The 25,901-nt window shown below is 39.5% G+C and overlaps 2 protein-coding genes across 3 annotated transcripts in view; one reads left to right on the forward strand and one right to left on the reverse strand.

Moving 5' to 3' along the window:
- Nucleotides 1-25,901, reverse strand: part of alpk1 (alpha kinase 1) — a 96,975-nt gene that overhangs the window by 21,091 nt on the left and 49,983 nt on the right. The window lies entirely within an intron of this gene.
- LOC121962248 (RAS guanyl-releasing protein 2-like) overlaps nt 1-25,901 on the forward strand; it is a 48,822-nt gene that overhangs the window by 8,342 nt on the left and 14,579 nt on the right. The window contains exons 2-13 of one of the 2 annotated variants that reach the window (XM_042512477.2): nt 6,376-6,513; nt 7,409-7,511; nt 7,700-7,756; nt 8,042-8,173; nt 9,325-9,475; nt 10,292-10,465; nt 14,574-14,690; nt 15,849-16,130; nt 20,754-20,828; nt 21,072-21,194; nt 22,290-22,405; nt 22,489-22,630. In XM_042512477.2, the coding sequence (XP_042368411.1) occupies nt 6,444-6,513; nt 7,409-7,511; nt 7,700-7,756; nt 8,042-8,173; nt 9,325-9,475; nt 10,292-10,465; nt 14,574-14,690; nt 15,849-16,130; nt 20,754-20,828; nt 21,072-21,194; nt 22,290-22,405; nt 22,489-22,630 (1,542 nt within the window). In that variant the 5' untranslated portion in view covers nt 6,376-6,443. The remainder of the gene's footprint in view (nt 1-6,375; nt 6,514-7,408; nt 7,512-7,699; nt 7,757-8,041; nt 8,174-9,324; nt 9,476-10,291; nt 10,466-14,573; nt 14,691-15,848; nt 16,131-20,753; nt 20,829-21,071; nt 21,195-22,289; nt 22,406-22,488; nt 22,631-25,901) is intronic. The other variant, XM_042512478.2, reaches the window with a different exon arrangement.

The following is a 25,901-nucleotide window of genomic DNA, read 5'->3' on the forward strand; positions in this document are numbered from 1 at the left end:
CCATGAAAAATTGAAAAAAGAGTAACAACAGCGAATTTGAGACAAAGAGGAGAAAAAGAACTCCTCTGTGACAAGAAGCAAAAATCTTTTGAACACAACACCTACAATACCACTGATGTGAAAAAAGAGGCCATCAACCGCATCAATGTAACATCAATGTTAAGAAGAACATTTTTTGGATGTAGCAACATGTTCTAATTCCAAGTTTTCACAAATAAGCGTTTTGCAGAGGACTTCTTCATCTACATATTATGCTCTATGTATCCATGTGTGTCTGGTGTTGACATTTCGGGATGCCTCAACCAAGATACTAATACAAACACATAATGGTATGACCCTGCACAAGGTTATGTTTAGGCAACAAAAGCACATAGCAACCAACGCCTGAGCACAAGCTGGCATGGTTTAAGGTTTAGGCAAAAGAGGCACATGGTAAGGTGTAGAAAAAAACATCACATTAAGATGGGAAGCGAACACCGGACTCCTGCATGAAAGTCCAGGGTCTGTTGGTTTCATCCACCACCCCTTTCACCTGCCCTGTAGGAACATTTGACTTCCTACAATTACGTTGTTATCGGCACTTTTTCAACCTGGTGCTTTCCAGGGGCATAATGTGCAGCAGATGGTTTAATTGTGGTGGGCTGCCAAAAAAAAAAAAAGGCCAGGAAACCCTGATATCTTATTTTGGTCATAAACCACACTGTTTGACCTGACAGTGACAAACCACAGTTAGAGTCTGTTTGAGCCAACTGCAACTCACTAGATGAATACTCATGACCAGAGTTAGTCCATCACTCATCAACCGACATTCCCATCCTGGGAGCACAACGCAGGGGGTTTGAACCTGTTAACATGTTTGTGTGAGGCAGAATGAACACAGTGTGTGTGTGTTATTCAGTGCATGCCTGATAGCTAATCAGAGGGAATAAATGTGTCCACATCTTCTAGCTTGTGATCATTATCCATGAAAACATCGATCAAAGTTGTTTCACCCAAATGCCAGTGGGGAGGGAATAAAACAAAATCAATGGTGGTACGAAGACTGTGCATACGCTCAGGGTATTTACTAGCATGGAAATGAGCCAATTATGGGAATATCAATAGCAGGATGGATATCATTATCTTTTGTGTCTGTCAGTGTTGTACCATCAATCAGTGCCGGTGTCAATTTTAAGACCTAAAAAGGTTTTGAAGATTTATACAGCCAGTTTTGCTTTAATGTGTGTGTGCTTTGTTCGGAGGCATGCTTAACATAGTCTGATAGGCTTTGGGCAGGGAAATAATTTACTCTATTGGAAAGAATGTATATACTCACTTTACACAAGTATATAAGAACTGACATAAGAATTCTTGATCAACTGTATTAAATTCAAGTGTATTGGGTGTGTTGCCCTGTGCTAGCTAGTTAATGTGGTGGTAAATGTGTTGCTTTTCTTCCGTGTTTCTACAATTAAGCAATAACAGATTGATCAACAATGTAAGTATTCATTAGTTTTATCTGAAAAATGAACAGATCAATTAATATGAAAGTAATTGTTGTTTGCAGATCTGTATTGATTTGCCCAATGCAGACAAGCTGTGGTCAATCGCATCAGGTTTCTGTTATATCAAAGCATCTTCAAACGATGTTCTTGTCTCACGAACATGCACATACAACGGTTCATATTTTTAATGAATTAGTGCCCCACAAATGGCATCATCGCATTATGTACTAAACATAAAGTTACATTCTTAATGTGAAGTTATGTAAGCGAGATTTACGCAAGTAAAGACAAAGGTTAGTTTAAGGAAAGGAAACACTGGCAGGTCTTGTCACTGTATATCTCTAAAGTTATGTTCCTTATGTTAATTATGTAGTTTAGGTTAGAAAGAGAAACATCATTGGGTCATGTCACCTGATGTAATTAAAATAAAGGGACCTGTACATAGGTTAGGTTTAGGCAAGTAATATTATGTGGGTTAGGTTTAGGAATAGAAACTTGGTTGGGTCATGTCAAGTTATGTACTTAATGTAAAGTTACATAAATCAGGTTGAGGAAAAGAAACATGGTGATAATGCACCTTTAATAAGTCAAAGTTTACTTGGTTTCACATGTTCCAGAAAACAAGTCTCCTGGGTGAAAGTCCTGTTTTTGCTTGACCCACCAACAACCCCCACCTGCCTCTTCATGCAGACTTTCACTCTTTACACTACTTCCTTCTTTACTCCCATCAAAGCATTGGTCACATAATCACAGCCTTCGTGATGGCTCATGATTACGTGGATTACATACAAATTATTGCACATTACTTTTTGTGGATATACATACAAACAATGCATGAGAACAGCCTGAGCATATACAGTCTATACGTACTGTAGTTTTGCAATAAATTGTTCTTTTCCATTAAAAGAGTCTGTATATAGTCCTTCTGAGCCTCTTTTAAGGATGTGACATTTTCAGTGCCCACTAAAGCAGCAGCGCTCTACAGATTACAAATGGCTAGGATTGACCAGGCACCCTTCAACTTCCCTTTATCCCCGCTGCGCCCCAGCCCACCCCTAATCTGCCTGATCGATGGCCGTGGACCGTTGTCACCAGGCAACCAAGGATGACACCAAAGCTCTGGCAGTGTGTGCTATACCTAACAATCGATCTACTGCTTCATAGCGACAGAAACACTATCAGAAATCATGCGGGGAAAATACTTAAAGAATTGCAAGAAAGGCAGAAGAATGGAACTTATTTGGGATAAATCAATCTCTGAATCCTACTGAAAGCACGGAGAGAATTGTTCTGCGGGTCGCGACAAAGAGCTCCTGTCAGCGAGATGATGAATGGATGGCAAGATGGTATCATCATCAAAATGGGCTCTGCCTGTGCCGCAGTGCCTTACTAGACTCCAATAAAAGCAGGTTCAACCTTTGCAGAGGTGACACCGCTGCCTTTCTGTTTTTGTTCAGTGTTCGGCCTCTTGGGATGGATAGGTCATTGCATCTGCAGAGAAAGTGGTTTTATATCCTTGGCTCTTGGGGGCAGTCCTGTCTGAACGGTAGAAGAAGTGAAACATGCCCACTTTGTGGCAGACGAATCCATTTCAGGTTCAGACCTAGATGACTCTCTGATAAATAATGACTCTTGTTGTGTGGCAAGGCCACTTTTCTTCTGATTATATTCATAAGCAGCTGTATCGGTTCTTTTCATTTTATGAGCCACGTCTGGGTGTATTTTTTCTTTGAGGTCTCAGACTTACAGCACCGCTCTATGGCACAGACGCATTTCCTGTGGTGACCTTAGCATCCTCACAGGAACTTTCATGTCTATCTTTAGCAACAGCACATCATTTTTGATTGTGGTCCGGCAGTCTGTAATTTTTTTTACACTTTATCTCTGTGTGATCTGACCGCGTCCTTTACAAAAGCACAGATTTGAAGTTGACTATTTCACTCTTTCCTCATCATCATAGTGGTTTCCACTTACTCTCGCTGCATCAGTGATGATTGAAGCTCTTGCGTTTAAATTCCCTCTCTTTCTCTATCTTTTCTTTTCCCCTGCAGAAATGTTTACATGTGTGTGGCTGAGACAGCTCGTGAAGCCTGTAATTGAGTGTGTCCGCCCACCGTGTTTGCAGCAGAGACAGCGCAGTGGAAGGCTTCATTGTGTCAGGCACAATAGATACGTACACATACTCATCACACCCTTCTCGCACTCTGTCACAGAACCACAACACTGAAGAGCCATTAGTAGAAGCTGCAGCGGGGTACGTACGTAGTGGATTTTGTGACCAAACTTCATCACTCAAGAACTCAATGCTACTCTCACACTTTTAAGCAGCCAACCAAAACAGTGGCTTCTTTTTTCTCCTAAGTTACCACCAGATCAAGCTGTAACCAAGAACATAGAATTAGTACATTTGACCTCTTCAGACACAATAAAAACGATTCCTTCAGGTTACTGTTACTGGTAAACCATACCTTTAACATGTTTTGTACATGTGTGTTGTTAAGGTGTGGGTATATGCGGTGAGAGTGTGACTGGGCAGTAAAATGTGGTTGCCATGGTTCCCTGCTACAAGGACTTACTCAGTCACCAAGAAAAATACCAGTATACATTGCTTTCTTAACTTATTTCTGCAACATGTGTGATAAAACCATCATACATGTTCATACATTTGTTAATACGCCTTTAATACTCTTGGAGTAATACTTGGATTTTGTTGTGTACCGCAGACTGCATGGTCGCATGTCAAGAACAGATAAATAGTGGTTTCCTGTTGATTGTGCTTGTGGCTTTCTAGCAGTTCTTTCTAACATGACATATTGAGGTCAAAGCCGAAATGTGTAAATATGTCATATTTTGATATAAAAATGACCTTATTTGTCAGTTACACTTGCTTCAGTGTGACATGTTAACCATGCCTATCTCATTATTTGTAGACTTACACACAGTGGAAGATTGAATTCTGAAAATGATATAGTTTGAACTGAAACTTCCAGACAGAATTTAAGATGGTATTTTTATTTGTAAATTTTATCAGTGGTAGTAGACATTAGATCCTTTACTTGAGTAAAAGTACCAATACCACAGTGTAAATATACTTAAGTACAAAAATAAGTCATACTCTCAGAATCAAGTTTGAATAAAAGAAGGCAAGCCTTGTTTGCAAAATGTACTTTATCCAAATTAAAATGACTCATTATGCACAAGAATTGTTGCATAACTTCTTACACAGCCTTAAATATTCTTGGACTTGTACTTACTCTTACTCTGTTGATTTCCACATCAAATTTTGGGTAAGGTACTGAATCTTAAAACTGTTTGAGTACTGAATGAAATATATTGGTTGTATAAACAACTGAGTGTACTTAGATAGCACTGATCACATATATTCTTAAATCAAATATTTCCCAATAAGTCTTAACCACAGACTGTGTGAAAAAATGGACATAGCCACTGCAACATTACCAATCGATTGTGGACTTGACCCTATTTGAATTAGGGGGTTTAGCTAACCCTAATACTAGCCACTAGCTTGGTTAGCACAGTGCTTTTACACCCATGGTTAACTGTGATAATGCCAATGCTCACTTTTGCAAACAAAAAAATAGGCTTAAAACAATTATAACGGGGCTCAGTGTATAAAGCAGGCGCCCCATATATGAAGGCAGCGGCCGTGGGGTTCGATTCCAGCTTGTGGCCCTTTGCTGCATGTCATCCCCTCTCTCTCCCGCTTTCATGATAGCAATCTCCTGTCCTATCTAATAAAGGCAAAAAATGCCCAAAAATAATAATAAAACCCAGAACACTTTTGAGAAATTTGTTTACCAAACAAACAGACTCATAAGAAGATCTTCTAGTACAACCAAATGCTTAAGACTTTTTTAGATTACCAAAATGTAACAATTAACTTTCATGATCTCAAAACATAGAAATAGCAACAATTACTTCTACACGTATGTGAATTTGGTGTTACACTGGTTTTGTTATCCAACCGAAGTTGTCATTGTGGTAGTGACTTTATTACGATAGCACCCAACTGTCACGCAAAGTGGCCTTAATTATACTAAAGTTTAAGTCTAGTAACAACGAATGAGCTATATATAACAATTCAAACCTGTACAGTTTGCAAATTTGCAAATCTAGCAAAGAAATGACCCACTTTACTCTCTCTATGAGTGGCTGATACTTGTAGTTCAGTTGGGCATTTTAATATGGGGGCCAAAGATTGCCTCTTGGTAGTGTTTTAGTACTCGAGATTGGTTTTGGTCTTGACTCGGTCTCGACACACTCTGGTCTTGGTCAAGTCTTGGTCTTGGTAGAGATGGTCTTGACTACAACGCTACCACTTGGTCTTAACTTATCTTGCTACAAGTCATAACTTTTCTAGCTTTATTCTGTACTTCTGCTTGTGTTAACGTAAGTGAGACAAAAAAGCTGTTGTTTTTGTATATCATTTCTCAGTTACAGTACTGACTTCTGTATCTCAAAATGTCAAACAATGACCAGCCCTACATTTCACGAAGAATACAATTGCAAAGTTTCTCAAAAGGCATTTAAAGTCTCCACTGAACACTAGACCAATTATTGTGCTCCCTGAGGAGGATCCAGTTTCAGGTTTTGCAGACTGACACATTGAATTTGTTTGGTCAAATCAACCCATCATATCCAATAGGGGATGACTTTGACAGGCAGATTTCCCCATTAAGTGTACCAACCCCAAATGCAGTATAAACAATCACTGATTATTTCACTAACTGCAGCGTGGAACAAAAATAACTGACCACACAGCTATTCCAAACATGCAGAGACGACCACTGTGAAATTAATTTCCTCTCTCTTTGCCTCATACAGCAATTACTCTCCTTTGATCCTTTCTTTTCATCTTCTTTGTGTTCAGTGAAAGGCACGGGAGTCAAACCAGAGTGAGAGAGAGAAACGAGGGGACAAACAGAGAGGAAAGCGACGATGGAGTCCATACTGTCAGAGCAGTCAGCCGGAGTGGACGAGCTGGTGGAAGCGTGCATCCAAGCTTTTGGTTGGTGATTTAAACACTGTTCCACTGAAGTAGACATTTGCTTTAATTAATTCAAGAAAAATGTAAATCCTTGTTTTTAGTGAACTCTCTCACTGAATAAATTACAATAATACAAGGCTGGGTGATATGACTGAAAAATAATATTGGAATATTTTTAGGCTAAATCGAGATACACAATATTTACCTCTATAGTTTGAAATTTCTTAAACTATTGTAGAATACTCAAATACAAAATTATTAAATGAACTACAGTTACAGTTAGGCTAAATAAAACAGCCACTGGCATAATAAAGTACAATAAAGTCTTGTTATAATAAAAGTTATATAAAATACAGTTAAAATGAAGTTAAACAACATAATTTTATAATTAAATTATTCAGAGTGGAGCAAGTGGTGCTTCTTTTTTGAAGCACCTGTCTAGTCTTGGGATAGAAGTGTTGATGTTTTTGCTGTGAACTTCAAACTTCAGTCAACAGTTAGCTGTTAGCAGGTTTAACCTCTTACTGCAGTGACTTTGAACTTGAAGATTTATTACACTGAGAGCTGGTAACAAACAAAGCTCTCCTGTTCATATATCAGTAGTATTTGAAAGACACACTTGTGCCCCATGGTTATAAAATGTCAGTATCAAAATATATATCATGTATCGCGATATAGCCTTAAAATATCGCAATATTATTTTAAAGCCATATCGCCTGGCCCAACTTTAAGTTAGTAAATATACATAGATCAAGTTAATCTTTATGATAGACTTTATGCACTTTATGTCAATTGTCAATTGGTGATCAGGCACTGACTCCCACTGAACACAAAGATAGATACATACTAATTAATAGCAATGCTCTATGAGTGCATCTTCCAGATGATGAGTGATGTTTTTATTTTCTTCTTACAGATGAGAGTGGCACTTTGAAGGATGTGTCCTTGGTTCGCATGTTCCTCATGATGCACCCTTGGTACATCCCCTCAACCGACATGGCTAAGAAGCTTGTGCTCAAGTATCCTTCACCTTTGTTTTCTGCTACCTTAGAGATATTTTCCTTGGTGCTCATCTACAAATTTCACTTCACACGCTGCTAACTAAAAAACTGAATCAAAGTCGGATCAATCTTTTTTTTTTGCTCCCCTAAATCTGTTAATTTATTATTGTTTTTGCATCAAAGTTGCACCTTGACTTTGGGATAAGATCTCAAGAGGAGAGCTGCACTGCTGAGCGCCGGACACGAATATGCCACCTTGTCAAGTAATAAACTTTCATTCTTTTTTTATTTTTTCTGGTTCAATTTCTCTCTGAACTTTGGTCTCATGATTCGTTTATTAGTTTGTAAGTTTAAATACTGACAGCAAGAACACGTCACGCAGAAATTGTCTTAGTTGGCAAAATGTCACTTTTTATCATCATGTAAAACTATAACTAAAGGTCTTAAATGTAGTGTTGCATTATTGTGCTGATGTAAACAAGTCTTCCTCCCCCCAGTATTTTTTTTATCACCCTCCTCTCTTTTCATCCCTTTGTTCTGCCTTCCAGGTACTGGATCTCCGAGTTTCCAGCAGAGTTCAATCTGAGCCCGGAGCTATCCGACCAGATCAAAGACTTTAAAGACCTCTTGACCACTGAGGGCAACGAGCGCCAGAGTCAGCTCATTGACCTCGACAGTGTGTGAGTGAATTGGTGGCTAAAAGCTTTGCGTGTTGTTGACAGAGTGAATGAATGTCTCTGTCTGTGGGCGTTTATGTCAGAGTGGCCTTTTTATTGCCCGTTCTCAGAGCTGCTGAGCTGAGCTGAGCTATGCGGGGTCAGCAACTTCTCCTTTTCCCATAAAAGCCATTTCTATGTGACCTCGGCTTCCCTTTAGTGTCCCATAAGGAGACGGCTTTGTGACTTACTGAAGCTTTGTAATCAAGGGAATGTCCTGCCAGAAATAAATTTTGCATTTAGAGAAAAACCGCGATTGTTATAGTTTTTATCCATAAGACCTTAGGGACTGTTCTTTTTTTATCACAGGAAGGGAGTGGCTGGGGTGTGACTTTTTTTTTAAATCGTGACCTAAACCTCCTTACAACACCTTATTGTTATACATGATGGGTATGCACTTAGAACTTTACACACACACAGCTTTCAGCAAAATGTGCATAATGACCATATTCCCGAATAAAATCTATAAAAAATACAACAGCGGCAGCTTATTGTTTGATATAGAAAAAAAGTGTCTAGAGCACCTTTAACTGTGACAAATAAACAATATTGTAAAAGTATATTCAAAAACAAATTCTTCAAGAACAAAAAAGAAGAAATAACATAAATTAAAATAAAGAATAAATAAATAGATAATATTGATAAAAAATCAAATTAAAAAGAGAAAAAAAAACAACAACTAATGAACAGACAAGCTAAATTCACATTACAGGTTCACAACTGTCCCTGTTATTCTTGATGGTTTGTAGGATTAATCCCCTTCCAGTGTCTGAGTATGACCCTCTTAGCGGTGATAATGGCAACTTTTAGCAATGTCAAATGTTTAAGGGTATAATTTGGTAATTTTTAAAGAAAATACACATTTTAAACCTGACAGCTGGATTAGGGGTTCGGATGGCAATTAAAAAAAATTACAAACACAAACATTTAAAGTTGCCTGTCTCTTCCGTAAGCCAAAACTTAGGTCTTTCTCCAGTGCTCTAAAAAATAATTAAAATACCTCCCCTATATTGCACCGCCCCCTCTCTCCTCATTAATAACGAACAGTCCCTGAGAACAGAAAGCATTTATATAATTTATTCTACAGTTCTTATGTGCTTTATCTCCCCTCTCAGGCCGTCATATAAATGGAAGCGGCAGGTGACCCAGCGTGTCCCATCAGTGTCCAAAAAGAGGAAAATGTCTCTACTGTTTGACCACCTTGATTCCTGTGAACTGGCTGAACACCTGACATACCTGGAGTACAAATCCTTCTGCAAGATCCTGGTCAGTTTGTCTGCAGTCTGTGCTAAATCTGTTTATATCCACCATGATGTTTACTGCTTTTATACTCTTTGAGTCCTCAAGTAATGTCATGCACTGCAGGCTCATGGCAGTTGCTAAGCAATGGCGGTTAAAATGGACTTTTATTGGCAGTAATTATATTTATTTTCTGGATGCATTTTGCTCTCTGACTGTTATTTTGGGAAGCAGAGGCAGTGTATGGGTGTGTGCTGATTTAGATGTTTTGAGATAATTCGTTCGAGTGTGATGGTGTTGGTGGTACAATGGGGGCAGCGGTGGTGATTTGTCTTGGCTTTGTCTTTGTGTCTCTCCAAAAAAAGATGCTGGCTCAAAATAAAATAAAATAAGCAATAATAAAAAGAAACATAAAGCAGCTAGCCTGCTGCTTTAAATATGCAGTAATGATGCTTTTCTGCATTTAGAGTAGGTTGCTATATTTCCCAAATTTAAGATTAGTTCTCAAAAAAATCCTTTGGACAAAGCCAAGAAATTGTCACATAAACACAAAAACCTCACAAAAACTCCTTGTAATACAAAGTCTCCCATCACAGAGTGGATCTTTTTTTTCTCTCAGACCACTTGAATAACAATAAACTCAAAGTTTATTTTGGGATTTTGCCCAACTTTTAGTCTTAAGTACAGGCCAAGCGCTACAACACTGGATTATAAATTCCAAAATTCAATTTAAACTTTTCCTATAATAACTACATTTCTAAGGATATAATTGTCAGGATATATATAAAAAAACTGGTAGGGAATGAATGAAATCAAATGTGTAATGCTCATTCCTGCTTTTAGTTCCAGGACTACCACAGCTTTGTGATGCATGGCTGCACGGTGGATAACCCCATCCTGGAGCGCTTCATCACCCTTTTCAACAGCGTCTCCCAATGGATCCAGCTCATGGTGCTCAGCAAGCCCACCGCCTCGCAGAGAGCTGCTGTCATCTCCCACTTCATCCGAGTGGCACAGGTCTGTCTGCGGGGACGGTTGAGACCGCAAAGGTTTTTAAAACAGAGCTGTGAGGCTCAGACTGAGATAACTGCCTGGAGCCGCAGAGAAAGAGGAGGGGATGCAAGTTGTAAAAAGGAGAATTAGAGATTAAACCAAGAGATGTGGAGAAAAGGGGAAAAGTCACGGGGAAGCCTTGATGACTTGGACGTGCACTCGTAAAATGGGATCATTACCACTCAGTATGAGGAAATGTGAACTGAACTTAAAAAGGCTTTAGAGATATTTGCATGTCCGGATGCCTACTGAGAGCTCTTTACAATTAGGCAGCTGTCAGGGCTAAGCATCTCCAGGAATGAAGAAAATCTTGATATAGCTAGATGATGATTCACTTTTGGCAAAAGCTTTTAGGGGCCCAAGGAGTTGTAAATTTGTCTCAAACAATGAAAGAGCATGTAAAAATGTATTTAAAAGAATAAGAAAATTTTACAAACAGGTTTTCACAGCCCAGTTGCTAGGAGAAAATGTTGGCATTGTACATTTCTGCAAACAATGAATTCATTCCATTTGCACATTTCATATGCATTATATCAGTGTTTCTAAAAGTAAACAAGCAGACTTTGTCGTTGGGAGGTGAAGGGGATGGTGAATGCTTTGTCACGTAGGCTTGTCGCATGACAAGCTGCAGACCGCTGCAGAACACTGTTTGAGAGCAACAAACAATAAAACTGGTTGTGAATTAGAAAGTCTTCACTGTTTCCAGCAGCTTTAGGCACAAAACATGGGTTCTTTTTAGCAACCTGTCGCAACCATAACAAGTGGTTTTAGTGCCTAAATCATATAACATGATAACCACAGCATTCTTTGAACATTTGGTTTCAATGTAACTGATATATACTGTAATAACCTGCAAATGCAACTTATCTGTGGTGTGCAGAAATGTACAATTTTTTTTTTTCTGGCACTGGGTTGAGATTTTCACAGTTAGACAATAAGATGTAATAATTCCAAAAACCAAAAATTTATAGAGGAAATGTCAGGACGTCACCAAAGTCAAGATTAATTCTCTGGACACCGTGAATGAATGAAAATTTCTTGGAAGTGTGTCAAAAGTCAGAAGTCAGTCAGAATTGTTGAACCGACCGATATTACCATTCCTGAAACCATGCTGCTATCATAGCTAATCATCTTTTTCCTACAAGGTCTGCCCTCACTGGAAGTCAAGCCTTCTCTTTACTGAGTGCTCAGTCATTCCTCTGTAGGAGACAGTTGCTTTTTGCACTGCGGTTTGCAAAGATAACCTGCTGTGTAGAAGCCTAAAAAACAGGTTCCTTTAACTCGTTTATCTGTCCATCTAACCATGTAACTCTTCATTTCTATGCTGAGCAACTGAAATCATCTACGGTCATCTACAGGTCAAGATTCCTCTAATCCTAATCTTTAACTCAATCTGTTTTCCCATCAATACCTAAACAAAGTTTCTAGCTCGCTGCCTTTTATGGTTCCCTGCACATATGCCTGGAGACTGTCATCCCCTCACAACAAAGACATCCCTTTAAAATCCGTCCTGGGTTTCACTTTAATTGATATGATTTCGGTTTGATGTTATCATTTGGTCTGCCAGATGGGCTGGATTCTCCCTCTGTGTGACAATTCGCTCATCTCCGCTGTGCGAGGGAGCTCCAGCCAACCATAAAAGGTGCAGAAAATAGCATTTTCATCCTAAAAGCCTGGAGCGCTATGTAAATGCAAGTGTGCTCCCCGATTGATAGCCGTCCTCCTTCCCTTCAGCTGCAGAACAAACTTGTGTCTCTCATCATTTATTTAGGGAGGTCTCGGCAGGTTAACACCTCCCACTGTTACAGCAGCACTGCGACACCTCAGCAGAGCTCTTGTCTCTCGCTCTCGTCTCACCCTCCTTGATATTGAACACTGGGACCTTTTCCAGTGTTTTGTGAAGCTTTGACAGTGTAGTGGCAAAGACAGATGCTAATTCTGACCAGCCATGTGTGGGATGAATGACTAGAGATTAGCTGCAGAAGGCCTGACAATAGGCGGGTTTCCATTACAGATTTGGGCGAAACCTAAGCGATATTTTTGAAATGTCGATGAAAGGCAATTGCGAGATGTTTCCACTGAGTGATCTGCTACTTCTCGTCTGGTGATAACATTCAAAGAAGCATGGCAATGGATGTACAAAACATTAGCGGGTTTATTTCTGTTGCAGCCACCGCATTAGCCGTCATTATTTCTAGTCTAAGGCGTGTTATGCAAGCAATAATGGAAAGGCATGCCCCTTACATGTGGGAGCAACACATTGATGTCTTATAGGAAGTCTGGATACAGGCATAGGGTCGGAGCTCTGTTCAGTCCTATGAGAGCTGCTGATTGGTGCATGAAGCAGAAAAAAACCCCAATATTTTTCTCCAGGTGAATAATTAGCGTAGAATACCCGGATCTGCTGGCCCATAAGACTGACTTTAGGTTTAACACCTCACTAGCTTGAATGGCGGTCTAAAAAATCTAATCTTGCGGCTCTTTTATACTGTTCTAAATGTTGAACTGGATGGTTTAAATCAAGATGAAGATAAGCAAGTCATTTGACACTCACAAAAAATTATTTACTAATTTACATTAAATTTCCCAAGGCAAAGAAAGAGAGCCTTTCTCCACAGAGGGCTTGGCGTACTTCCTGGGGGCTTGGAACTACCACATATGAGGGATTTCTGTGAGGCGATTTTACAGAGGAAACGTGGATTCAAAACTTTCGGATGATCCGCTCAACTTTTGAAGAGTTATGCGATGCAATAACACCTCTTGTGGCACCTGCTGCATCATGCCCGAGGGAGCCAGTTTCTACTGACAAGCACATATCCATAGCATCATGTGACCTATAAAAGCCAAAAAATTGTTTCTATTGCAGTTTTATAAATATGGCTATTTCAAATCGCCTGAAATACCACTTCATGCAAACTAATGAAAACATAACTCTGAATATCATATTCCATTTGTGCCAGTATGTCCCCTAAATCCTACACACTGGACCTCAAATGTGGGCCATAGAGGTCATTTCGGACCGTGACATTCATACCGAGTGGGTGAACATTTGGGCAGATACATCAGAGACAGACCATCCATGCTGCAAATCCCATTTTTAATTCTCTGCCAATTTGAATCGCCTCAAACTTTGGTACTCAGAAATGCAGCCCAGAGTGAGCACATGCAGGGACAAAAATTATGTACAAGCTGATTTCAAATGTACTCAGAGGCGGCACAGAAGGTAGCCTTGACATACTTGACATTTCTCAGAGCTTCAGGGCGCGCTGGTTGTGTCCCAATTTAGCTTCCTGTTGGGGTTACAAATGCCTCATGTTCATTAGTCTTGACTGCACATTGCGTTATAATTTAAAAATGCAAAAACACCCTTTTGAAGCTCATTGAAAAGCTCCGTTTCAATCCATTTCACATTATGTTCGGTCTGTGCCTCCGGCTTTGATAAATAGCCACATTGCCAATCGGCTGTGTGATAACAATTAATTGAGAAAGAGGATGAATTCCATCTCCCGGCCAGTATCATACAATGAATTTATTGTACACCCAGTGGGAAGCCCTGGCGTGTTGACAATGAAACCTTTCTCAGGCCTCGCTCACGAACACATGCACGTGCAGTTTAGCCAAACGGTCTGTACGAACGCTGGGCTGCCATCCACACTTGCTTTGCCAATTGATTCCAAAGGGTGTTTGAGCTGAATCAAATGATCCCCTCTGGCAGGCCTCCTACACAGCTGTGACCCCATTGATTTTTTTTGTGAGATGCCATGCAGGCTGAAGGGCAGCGGGGGAGCCCTGCAGAGCGCCATTCACAAAGTGTTAGCTTAAGTTAGACATAGAAAGGTTCGGAAATTCAGTTGTATCTTCCTCATGTGTGGATGTGCATGTGGGCTGCTGAACGCTAGACTCTGGCACCACATTTTGAGGCTTTTCTCTTTCCTGACTCCTTGTACTGTAAATCTTTTTTAACCTGCACCACCTTCACTCTTTCCTTTGAGATCCCTTTTTGGCTTCAGCATTCATTTACCGTCTCCTCTTTCGCCCTCGCTCCTAATATTTCCTCCCTCTCGTCCTGCAGAAGCTGCTGCAGTTGCAGAACTTCAACACGCTGATGGCTGTGGTGGGCGGCCTCAGCAACAGCTCCATCTCTCGCCTCAAAGACACGCAGACCCACATCAGCGCTGAGACCAACAAGGTACCCTTCCTCTCCAATCGTCGCTGATCTCTCTTTGGCATCCATGGCCCGACGCCACCATACAAATTCAACATTCACTGCATGTCGATGCACTTAGAGAACAAGTGATGTTGGATCTTGATTCAGTAATCCACATGTCCTCTGCGGGAGCTGCCAAGCTCCTTATCTGTGCCGATTACTCCTACACGGTGGCTTTTTAGAACTATGAGCCATAGAACTGGAATGCAACTGTTGTTGGGGGAGTTGCAGTCAGTTATGTAAGTCCATCTGGAGCAAAGTTTTGATACTTCTAAACAAATCTCTCTTGAGACAGGCTCTCTGTTTCTGCCAACTCATCCCCTTCAATTTTGTACTCTATAAGAGAAAGTTATGCTTTGTAATGGAGTTAATGTTGATTGCACAGTGTAATGGCTATAGAATAATGACACCATCTGTGTTTAGAGTGGTTCACTGTAAGCCAATGCATATGATCTCCTGGTAAAATGAGGGCTCAGAATATGGCACAAAGGAAGTGTGTTAACCACTGCACAACCAAAACGGGAAGAGGCTATTAGTAGTTAAGCCCAGTTACCCCTAACCCTAACCCTGACCCGTCTGTATTCAGACACTTTCCATAAGCATTTCAACCTATGCAACCTCGCAAAATTGTTTTGATTTCTTTTGAAAAGATGGGAAAAGGCAATGAGCAACTTTGCAAAAATGTCTGAAAAAATGAAAAAAAAAATTATATATTAAAAATTATGTTACAGATTTGAAATTATTTTTTGCATTTTCTAAAGGTAATTTTCCTGTTTCTTTTTGGTTTTTACTTTTTTTGTTTTCTTTATTTTCAGGAAATGTTCTTGTAAATTTTTACTGATTTCTTGCTAATTTGGGGGGCGTTTCTTATAAAGCTGCTCACTGACTTCTTTCCATGCTTTTGAAAAATATGAAGCCAATTTGCTCAGGTCAGGTACAAAGAGTTAACCAACGATAACCAAACATTGCACACAACGTCACAATGACCAGATGAGTGCACACACCAAATTTGAGGCCTTCTTCTGTTACCGTTCCGGAGATACAGTAATTAGACAGGTATTTAAGAGGAGTTTTTATCCTTATACTTCTAACCCTAACCCTTAGATTAATTTCACCTCCCTGCATTCACTCGACCTGCAGGTTTTCAACAACCTCATTGAACTAGTGACATCATGTGGGAACTACAGTCAATACCGCAAGCGCTTCTCCGAGTGCTCGGGCTTCCGCTTCCCCATCCTTGGCGTGCACCTGAAAGACCTGATAGCCGTGCATGTGGCGCTGCCAGACTGGGTGGACAAAGAGAAGACGCGGGTCAACCTGGCTAAGACCCAACAGCTGTACGCCATCCTGCAAGAGCTGGCGCTGATCCAGACCACGCCGCCTAACGTGGATGCCAACACGGACCTGCTCAACCTGCTTACGGTGAGTGGACAGAATGTGTGCGGCATTCAAAGTGTTTGGCTCGCATTATAGATGTAGCAGCTTGCTCTGGGTAAATAAGTCTCTCAGTCAGGTTTTACTCATCACAAAGTGCACAATTGGAAAGCGCTCAGACAGCAGTGAAGTAGGAGGGAAAACTTTGAGAAGGACAAGCACACAGCCGGCGTAACAGGCAGTCTGTTTGATACACAGAATTTGTTTCTGCTGTGATTTGATTGGCTCACGGTCAGCTGGGCTAAAGAGCAGCCAGCTGGGATGAAAACTGCGTGCAGACAAAGGCCAGAGATTAGACGTAACCGAGGCATTCAAGGCATTGACCTTCAAGCTCACAGTATTTAGTTGTCTGAAACAGATATGATCCAGAGCGGGTCAAAACAGCCTGTGTATCACCTTGACGAATTGATTATATAAAAAGACTGCTGGAAACATTTATTATTTCGTACATGAAAAGCAAGATTTACAGTTCACTGGCTTCTTTTAACTTATATTTTTTTAACAATAAACAGCAGATTTGCATCTGAATGTAGGCTTTCTGTAAAAACTTTAAACCAGGGGCCCAAACTGATATTACTCCAGCGACATCATCAGGATGATTTTTTACTTTTGGTAATCTCCTACAGAGCCACAGATAACATCAGTACTGTTTCCACAGTTTGCGAAGTAGGTCCACCTCTAATTACAAGTAAATAAAAATTCATGTGTAAATTTGATGCTCCTTTAGTTAAAAAACACTGAGTGATGCAGAGGATTAAACATTGCATTTACTTCTACATTTACCTCTACACTGATATCTGGCTGCCAAATTCCATTTTCTAGTATTACTTTTTTATCCAGGACAAAGGAGTCACGACCTCTGTTTCAGCATCTCTTTATTGAACTTCACTGAACTTTAAATTGTTAACCTGCACTGAAACCTCTTGTCTGTTCCCATATCCAGATTAAAGCCTAAAGGGCTTTTGCTGTCAGAGTGCTTTGGCTTTGAAATTACTCAGAAGAGAACTTGGTTGAATCAGTATCTCCTTTTTAGTCTCAACACATTTGCAGGAAGGCATTTTGTTATAACAGATCACAGGGCTATATTATGTCGTCAGTACTATTAAAAGGGACCTATTATGCTTTTCCATATTTTAGTCTAACAGTTACAACGATGGATGTTCATATTAAGTGTGGCCAAAGTTTCAAATAATAAAGTACGTAAATGGCAAAGAAGTAATCCCTGTAATCCCTCATCTTGACATGAGAGCTGTGAAGGGCTCTTGGCTTTTTGGCCAGATGATTAGTAATCTTTTGCCAAAATTACCAAGGCTGGGAGGGTCATCTGAAAACCCTTTAACTCCAGCCTTGGTGATGTTATATGATCATATTGTCTGGCATTAGATGTATTTGGAGTTCTTTTTGGTAGAATCCTTTTAACATAAAAGCAATGAGTCAATTTCTAATAATGCGCCTCTTCCCAGTGGGATTTTACAGAAGCGGTGAGAGGTGAAAAGGTGAAAAAAAATTTTTGCAGCCAATGTTGGTCAAAATCTAAGTTTATCTCCTGTGTTTAAGATATTATCTCCTACATTGGAAATATTATCCCCTACATCACATGTCCTATATTGGAGATAAGTGGCCATTGTAGATATAATCTCCTTTGTAGGTTTTCTCCTATGTAGGAGATAAAGTTACATTTATTATCACCTACATATGCGAGGTTATCACCTCCAGAGGAGATCAAATTTAGACTTAGAAACTTAGACCAACTTAGATTTTGGCCAAAAAAATCTAACTTTGTGCAATGTTGGCTAAAAGCTAAGTTTATCCCATATGCTGGAGATATTATCTCCTACATATTATGTCCTACATTGGAGATATGTTGCTGTTGTTGATATTATCTCCTATGTTGGTTTTCTCCTATGTAGAAAGTACAGTTATATACATTATCTCCAACATATGGGAGGTTATCTTATACGAAAGAGTTCAAAACTTAGTTTCTGGCCAACAAAATTCTGAGTTTATGCAATGTAGGCTAAAACCTTAGTTTATCTCTTAAATTGGAGATATTATCTCCTATGCTGGAGATATTATCTTCTACATATTATCATATATGTTGGAGTTATGTGGCTGTTGTAGAATGATCTTCCACATAGGTTTTGTCCCTTGTAGGAGATATTATCTTCTACAAAGAAGAGATTATATTATCTCTTATGTAGGAGATCAAATCTTACATTCTGACAAACATTGCCTGCAAAAAAAAAAAAATCACCTTTTCTCTCAGGCCTTATGCCTTCTGTCATTCCCCCAGCTGTAATGATGGTGTTGAGACGAGGTACAGAAGACATGGGAAAAGCTGACCAATCAGAGCATAATGGGCTTTTTTTGTTTTGTTTTGTGAAGGAGGCTTTATGAGACAGGTGCTAAATAGAGCATCTCAGACAGAGGGTGAATGCAGTTGTTTCAGCGCAGACAGCATGACAAAAGTAAAGTGTTTTTTTTAAAGCATGTAAAAATGGTTTAATAGAAACCTTAAATACAAATATGAAACTAAAAATGCTCAGAATAGGTCCCCTTTAAACCGTGCAAGCAATCAGCAAAGCAATCATTTTGCACCTTCTTCTACAGACTATTTTTCTGTCTTGGCAAACAAAATATTTCTCTCTCTGTCGCCTTAAATTACACTTTATGTTTACATAACACTTCTATCGATCGTGGAATACAAACTGGAAGAATTGCAAGCCTCCACAAGGAAACAACATGTTGTTGCCCTATGAAATACATTTGTAATATGAAATGATGTGGGAGAGGCATACTTTAAGAATGCGTATCACTTAATATAAATACCCTTTTCATATTTTGGGTGAAAGTTATCTGTGTTTGTGCAAACAGTCACGTACAGCTAGTGCGAGCTCTTAAACTGGAAGTAGTGAGTGAGACTGATCTTGTTGCTGTCTGCACTTCAGCACAGAGGCTGGGCTGGGTGTTTTAGCACTTCACACTAAACCCCCGAGTGCGTGTGAGTATTTTTTTGGCAGATTCAGATAAGAGTTTCCTGAATTCGAGAAGCTCTCTGTATTTAAACAATCCCAAGGGATTAATCACTCAATCCGGTTGCAGGTGTTCATGTGAGATTGCAGCTGGTGCCCCTTTTTTTCTGTGAAAATGAAAGAAAACAACTTGACAGGTTTTGGAGCTGAGGGGCAGCGGAGGAAGTTTGGCGGATGGAGTCAATACCCAATTATCTTATGCCAGTGCTTATTGGACTTGATCTGTCTTGAGTCTTAGGGGAAAAGAGTGAGAAGATGGAAAGAAAGTCAATACATCCTTCAAAATAATCTCCACACAGGCACGACGGCAAACCACAAACAAACTTTCCTCTAAATTCATCAGCTTATCAAATGATTCACATTATTTCTTATTGTCTCGGATGTGGTCAACAAGTTACAGTTAACCTTCTCCCTGAAATATTGTAAGCTCCACAAAATCACAAGACCAAACAAGAAGAAAAGCCTATTTTTCCCCTTCCACACTCACCACTTCAACTCAATAAAAGCCAGAGAACACAATTACGGTAAGAGAGTAGCTCCGAGGAAAATAATTTGAAGGCAGCAATAGATGCAGTGGTTGATAGTATGAGGCAGCTGGCCGCAGCGTGTTAGCCAGAGCAAAAAATAGATGCTGCTCTCTAACCTGTTGCCATAGCGGCTGTGCTCATGTAAAGGATAGCTGCACATAACAGATGCTTCATTATAATGATGTGTGAGAAGGTCTTTGTGTTCAAGACCAAGAAAATTAAACGTGTGGAAACTGAAAGGATCGCCTTCTTTTGTTTCTTCTCAAAAGATAGTTGTTAGCAAATACCAAAGGGTCAATTTGCCCAAATTAGAATAAACCACTCTACCACCAACAACTTCAGTGGAAGCCCTAATAAGCAAGCAGAAAAAAATTCTGATGTTCATTTTTGTTATAATATGTCAAAAACAAATAAAAAATGTCATAAAATGTCAGAGTATATTATGTCAAAAGGCATAAAGATCTAATAAAATGTAATAGTATAATATGCCAAAAAAATAAATAAAAATGTCATAAAATGTCACAATGTAATATGTCTTAACAGTCATAAAAATCTAATAAAATGTCATAGTATAATATTTCAAAAAAGTCAGAAAAATGCCATAAAGTGTTATAGTATAATATGTCTAAAAAGCCATAAAAATCTAAGAAAATGTCATAGGATAATGTCTTTTAAAAAGTCATGAATGGGTAATAAAGTGTTATAATGTCATAAAATGCCACAGTGTATTATTTCAAAAAAATGTCATAAAATGTTATAATATAATATGTCATAAAAAGTAATAAAAATGTCATGAACAGTTATAGTAAGACATGTAACAAAAATAAATTAAAAATAAAATAAAATGTCATAGTACAATATGTATAAAAAGCCATAAAAATGTCAAAAAATGTCAGGGTACATTATGTCAAAAAAGTCATAAAAATGTCAGTATAATGGCCCCCCCAATGTTAAATACACAATTACGGCCCTGCATAGGAATGTAGCAGAGGCTAATGCCACAAATGACTGGGTCATCTAAAGACAAAATGTCCATGTCCTGTTGTGTGCAGGTGTCTCTGGACCAGTACCACACAGAGGAGGAGATCTACCAGATGTCTCTACAGAGAGAACCTCGCAAGCCGGCGGTGAGCAGCACACTGTTGGGATCCCGTACTGGCCTGTTTTCAAATATCCCATTTTTTGGCAGTGATATATCACTCTGCTCCTGTTTGCATCTTCGAAATCTTTGTTCTTCTTCTCCTGTGACATTTTGATTGACTGTAGTAACCCTGTACAGCAGCTGTCTTTTCTTGTCTTTAGACAATGACAGCATTCTCTCTCCGAGGTTGATACTGATCTAACCATCTTTGCTCTCTCATTGGTTGTAGCAGAACTCCAGCCCTGCCCCTGCGCCTGAACCCAAACCCACCATGATCGATGATTGGGCTGTGTCGGTGAAGCCTAACGCCGACCCCACAGTCATCAAAAAACACATCGAAAAGATGGTGGAGGTGAGTGTGTCTCACAAATCCCCCCTCTCAGCACTGATTGTAGCCTGAGGGACATCAGAACGCTGACGCTGAATTATTTGTTGTTATCCTCTCCACCAACATCTTGACATGATGACTGCCAAGTGCTCTTGGCGTTTTGGCCAGATTGTTGTTTTTTCATAATTACCAAGCCTGAGAGGGTCATCTGAAATCTCTGTAACTGCAGTTTCCGTGGTGTTGTATGTATTTATTGCCTGCCATATTAAGTATATGTAGTTCCCTGTGGGAGAATCCTTTGATGCAATGGGTCAATTTCTATAATGAATGTTTTCCCACTGGGATTCTGTGGAAGCTGAAAACGGAGAAAGAAAAAGAAACTGCAAACAATGTTGGCCAAAACCTAGGCTTATCTCCTACGCACAAGATATTATGTACAGGATGTTATCTCCTATGAGATCTCCTATATGTGGCGTACGGTAGGTTAATCAGAGTTTTATGGTGGTGCATCGAGGTGGTGTATCAATCTCTCTTTGTCTTTTTTGCTCACTATGTGCACATGTTAACCTAGATGTCACGGGTGGGCAGATCTTGCGCGTATGAAATTTAATCCTGCCAGAGTCACTGCGCAGTTGCATTATGTTTTGCAGTGTATGTGTGTAATTAGTTAACTGAGAGGGCAAAACCTTTGTTGTTTGTGCTGCACTTTCAATTCCCATGGTTATGTGCATTTGGCGCTTCACTGTGCATAGCTTTCTCACACTCAAAACAGCCTAATTAACCCTTTGAAACCTGGTTCAGCATCAGTTTTCTTGTGCTTAGGCATTCAGATGCCTCTCACAAGCTATGAAACCTGAGCAAACTGATTTGATTTCTGTCAAAAACATGGGAGAAAAAAGGCAATGACCACCTTGTAAATGTCACGCATATTGCAAGAAAACAGTAAAATGTGACAAAGACAACTGATTTTTTTTTAAACGGAAAATTAGTAAACAAGTACACTACTGTCACACATTATCAGGATTTAACCTTGGTTAAACCTGGGCAAAAACATGTCAGGGACAACTCTGCTGCTCTGTGAAACTAAAACTAACCTGCAAAACCCTCATATGTTTACAGTCGGTCTTCAAAAACTTCGACTCGGATGGTGACGGCCACATCTCCAGGGACGAATTTGAAATAATCAGGAACAACTTCCCATACCTCAGCAAGTTTGGAGAACTGGACAAGAACCAGTAAGCATTCACAGATTTATTCGCTGCTGTAAAATGCATGCAGTTTACACAATGAACCCACCTCAGTCTGCTTCCTCTCCCAGAGACGGGAAGATCAGCCGAGAGGAGATGATAGACTACTTTATGAAAGCCAGCTCTCTGCTCAACTGCAAGATGGGCTTCATCCACACTTTCACTGAGACCACCTATGTCAAGCCCACGTTCTGCGAGCATTGTGCCGGCTTTGTGAGTAAACACCTACTACTCACTTGTAATCATGTTTTGAGCTTCTGCTTTAAGGACTGTTTGCTATTTATGATAGGGGAGAGGGTGGTGCAAAACGGATGCAAATTTAAAGCAATTTTTTTTAAGCAGTGGGGGGAGACTTTTTTAAATTTTGGCTCAGGGGAGTGACGTACACCTTTAAATGTTTGTATTTTGTCATCATTTTAAATATAATCCAAACCCCAAAAGCTGTTGGCTAGTTTGACAGCCATGTCTTCTAAAAAAACACAAAACACCAAAATCCCATTAGTTATGATAGCCAGAAACTTTAAAACTAAAATTATTTCATATATACATATACTTCCACAGCCAGGTCACAGTCAGTTAACATGATTTATCTTTTCTAAACTATAAAAGTGAAAACAGGAACTTGGGGTTTTACTAGAAATTCATTACTGTTTCTTGGCTGGGTGGAGTGACTTCCTCAAGCCTCTGCCAGTTAGTCAGCAACCTCATGGTAACAGACTCAACAAGATAATAATGATAATATGATATTTTTTATTTATAAAGCACTTCTCAAGCTTAAGCACAAAGCACTTCCCAGATTATCCCAGAAATCTGTGTCACCCCTCTTATGACATAACCAAAACTAAGAACATTAGAGCAGAAATATTAAACAGCACTGTGTCCATAAATAGATTGGAGTGCAAGCTCAAAAATACAATTTCACAAATAAATAAGTAACATTTAGAGAATTAGGCTTATATAAGCAGATAACATTAAGAGTAAAAGATATAACCATGTGTTAATTAGGGAGGTGAAGGGGTAGATTCAGGCAAATTTAATTGACCATTTGGACAAGCTAGCTGTTTCCCTTTCATCCAGTCTTCATGCTAAACTAAGCTAAGCTAAGCTAAGCTAAGCTAAGCTAAGCTAAGCTAAACTAAGCTGTAGCTTCATATTTAGCAGATGAATTGATAAATAAACCCCAGCATTTACTTATAAATGTATTACACCAGCAGGTTTTAAAGAAAGCATTTTCTAGAGATGAAAATTTCATTGTGATTAATTATCAACAGAGGTGGGACCAAGTCATTGTTTTGCAAGTCACAAGTTATTCTCAAGTCGTGGCACTCAAGTCCCCATCCGTGCAATACTTTTTAAAAAAATCATTTTGAATACAGAATCAGCTGTATGATTTATAAAGTCTGGAGGTGTCAAGGTGTTTAATGTGAATAAATTGTTGTATATTGTACTTATTTGCAATATCATCCATTTTAATTTGCATGTTATATCTTGTTGTTAGTTTTTATGCTGATTAGTGCAAAGCAAATACCCCTTCAAGAAGTAAGTTTTAATTCATTTATTCAATCTTTCAAAAACAAAACCCACCATGAAAGGGATGTTTTCTTGAGAAAAAGCCAAAATCAAACCATTCATCATAGCCAGAAAGTGCAAAAACTGAAATTATGGTTAGATTTTTACATTTCTGATGGTCCTTAAACATATCACGTCTAACAATTAGGATACATAACCAACTGTCAACATGAACGTTCATCAAAATATATATCATGAGAAATTTTGCCCTGCATGAATGTAGCTGAGAAAAAAATTAAATGAAATAAGAACAAAGTCACAACCCCAGTCATAACCCTCCTCTGATAAATAAAGAACAGTCCCTTACTGCTCTATAACTGCAGTCAATCCTAAAAATACGAAATACATTTTAGATATGGTATCAGCTGTATGACTTAAAAACCCTTCAGGCTCTGGTGGAGGTTTTTAACAAATATCGATCTCTATTTTGTTTGCTTTTGTGCATCAAATGCATCGATTTCTTCATTGAACCAATCAATGGCACGTGTCACAGTTTGTTAGAAAAGGTCAAAGGTCAGCTGTGCCTTTCCATAGCCGTGTAGCCACAGAGACAATCTGCACTTCATTATTTGCAGTTGGCGGCGACGGCGCGTGATCAGCCACATCTCTTAGGGGTTCCTTCTGTCAGGTCGGGTCAGGGCAATGCCAATTACTTTGAGCTATAGCTGCATGCTGCTGAAGTTGCATTCTGGGAAATATGGGAGGAAGGTAATTGGGCGAGATGATAACCCTCCTCTGCAGCAGTGTTACATCTGTGTGTGTGCGTGTGTGTCCTCTGGTCCTTAACATTCCCCAAAGTCCCCCAAGGATGTGTGTGTTATTTAGACACAGGCAGTGAGTCAGCACTCAGCTGTAATGAGAACAGGAACAGGGCCCTCGCATTGAACTGCAGACAATGAAATGACATCCCACTCATTTGTCTGTAGTACACATAAAGAGAGGATGCTCCAAAAAGAAGTACACTATAGATTATGTGTACAGGCTTTCATTAACACTCAAAGGAGCACTTATTTAGGCAGACACACTCTCCGGGGTGGGTGGGGGGGTGGGGACTCGAGCATTTTCATCACAAGGGGGAAACTGGGAATAGAGGGCAGGGAAAAAGATAAGGACTCTGGCAGCACACTTCTTCCTTTGAATGTGTGTGTGTGTGTGTGGCAGAGGCAGATACACTAGCCACTTCCTCTTCTGCTAGTGCTTTCCTCTTGGCACCTGTGCAAAAATAATATTTTCCCCCTGCAGCCCATTTTTTCAGCTCTTGTCTCAAACTACAAAAGTTGGCCCTTCTGTAAACACAGCAGAATTCACCATCTCACGCAGATAGTCGTAATCCGACGCCCGCAACCCTAATTAATGGCACACAGATGAGTTTTACACTAAACGCACCAAGCGAGGAGACACATCAGAGTGTATGTTTTTTTTTCATCTCTGGAGAGTAGGGCAAAGTTTGTAGCTGGAGGCGCAGGGCACTTTTATATGAGATATTGCAGACAGAGATGCATAAGTCTCTTTAGGGCTTTTTGACAGTTAAGCTCCGTGGAATCAGAATAAGAAAAGTAAAAAAAAAAAGGTCGTCAAAATCTCTTCTTCTTTTCAACCCGACTGAAAAATATTTGAAATGATCTCACTGGGGGAAAATGTCTCTCTAGGCTATAATAAAGTAACAAGAGCAGAAGCATTTACTGTTCTTTTAACCCTTTTAAACCAGAGCCAACTGGTTCGATTTTTTTTTTTTTCAAAAATATGGGAGGAAGGCAATGAGCAAAGAAAAAGAAGTGACTCAAAAATCCTCTTTTTTATCTGGTGCATTTAGGTTCATACTGGAAACCAGCACTTGTAAACAAGCCATCCATTACTTTGTTTGGGCGACCTTTTCCTGCAGGGTTTCAGATTTGGAGAGGGAAGTGCCAAAAAC

The sequence above is a fragment of the Plectropomus leopardus genome, chromosome 23 (assembly GCF_026936395.1).
Source record: "Plectropomus leopardus strain MGB_pleo_1.0 chromosome 23, ASM2693639v1, whole genome shotgun sequence".
Classification (NCBI taxonomy): domain Eukaryota; kingdom Metazoa; phylum Chordata; class Actinopteri; order Perciformes; family Serranidae; genus Plectropomus; species Plectropomus leopardus.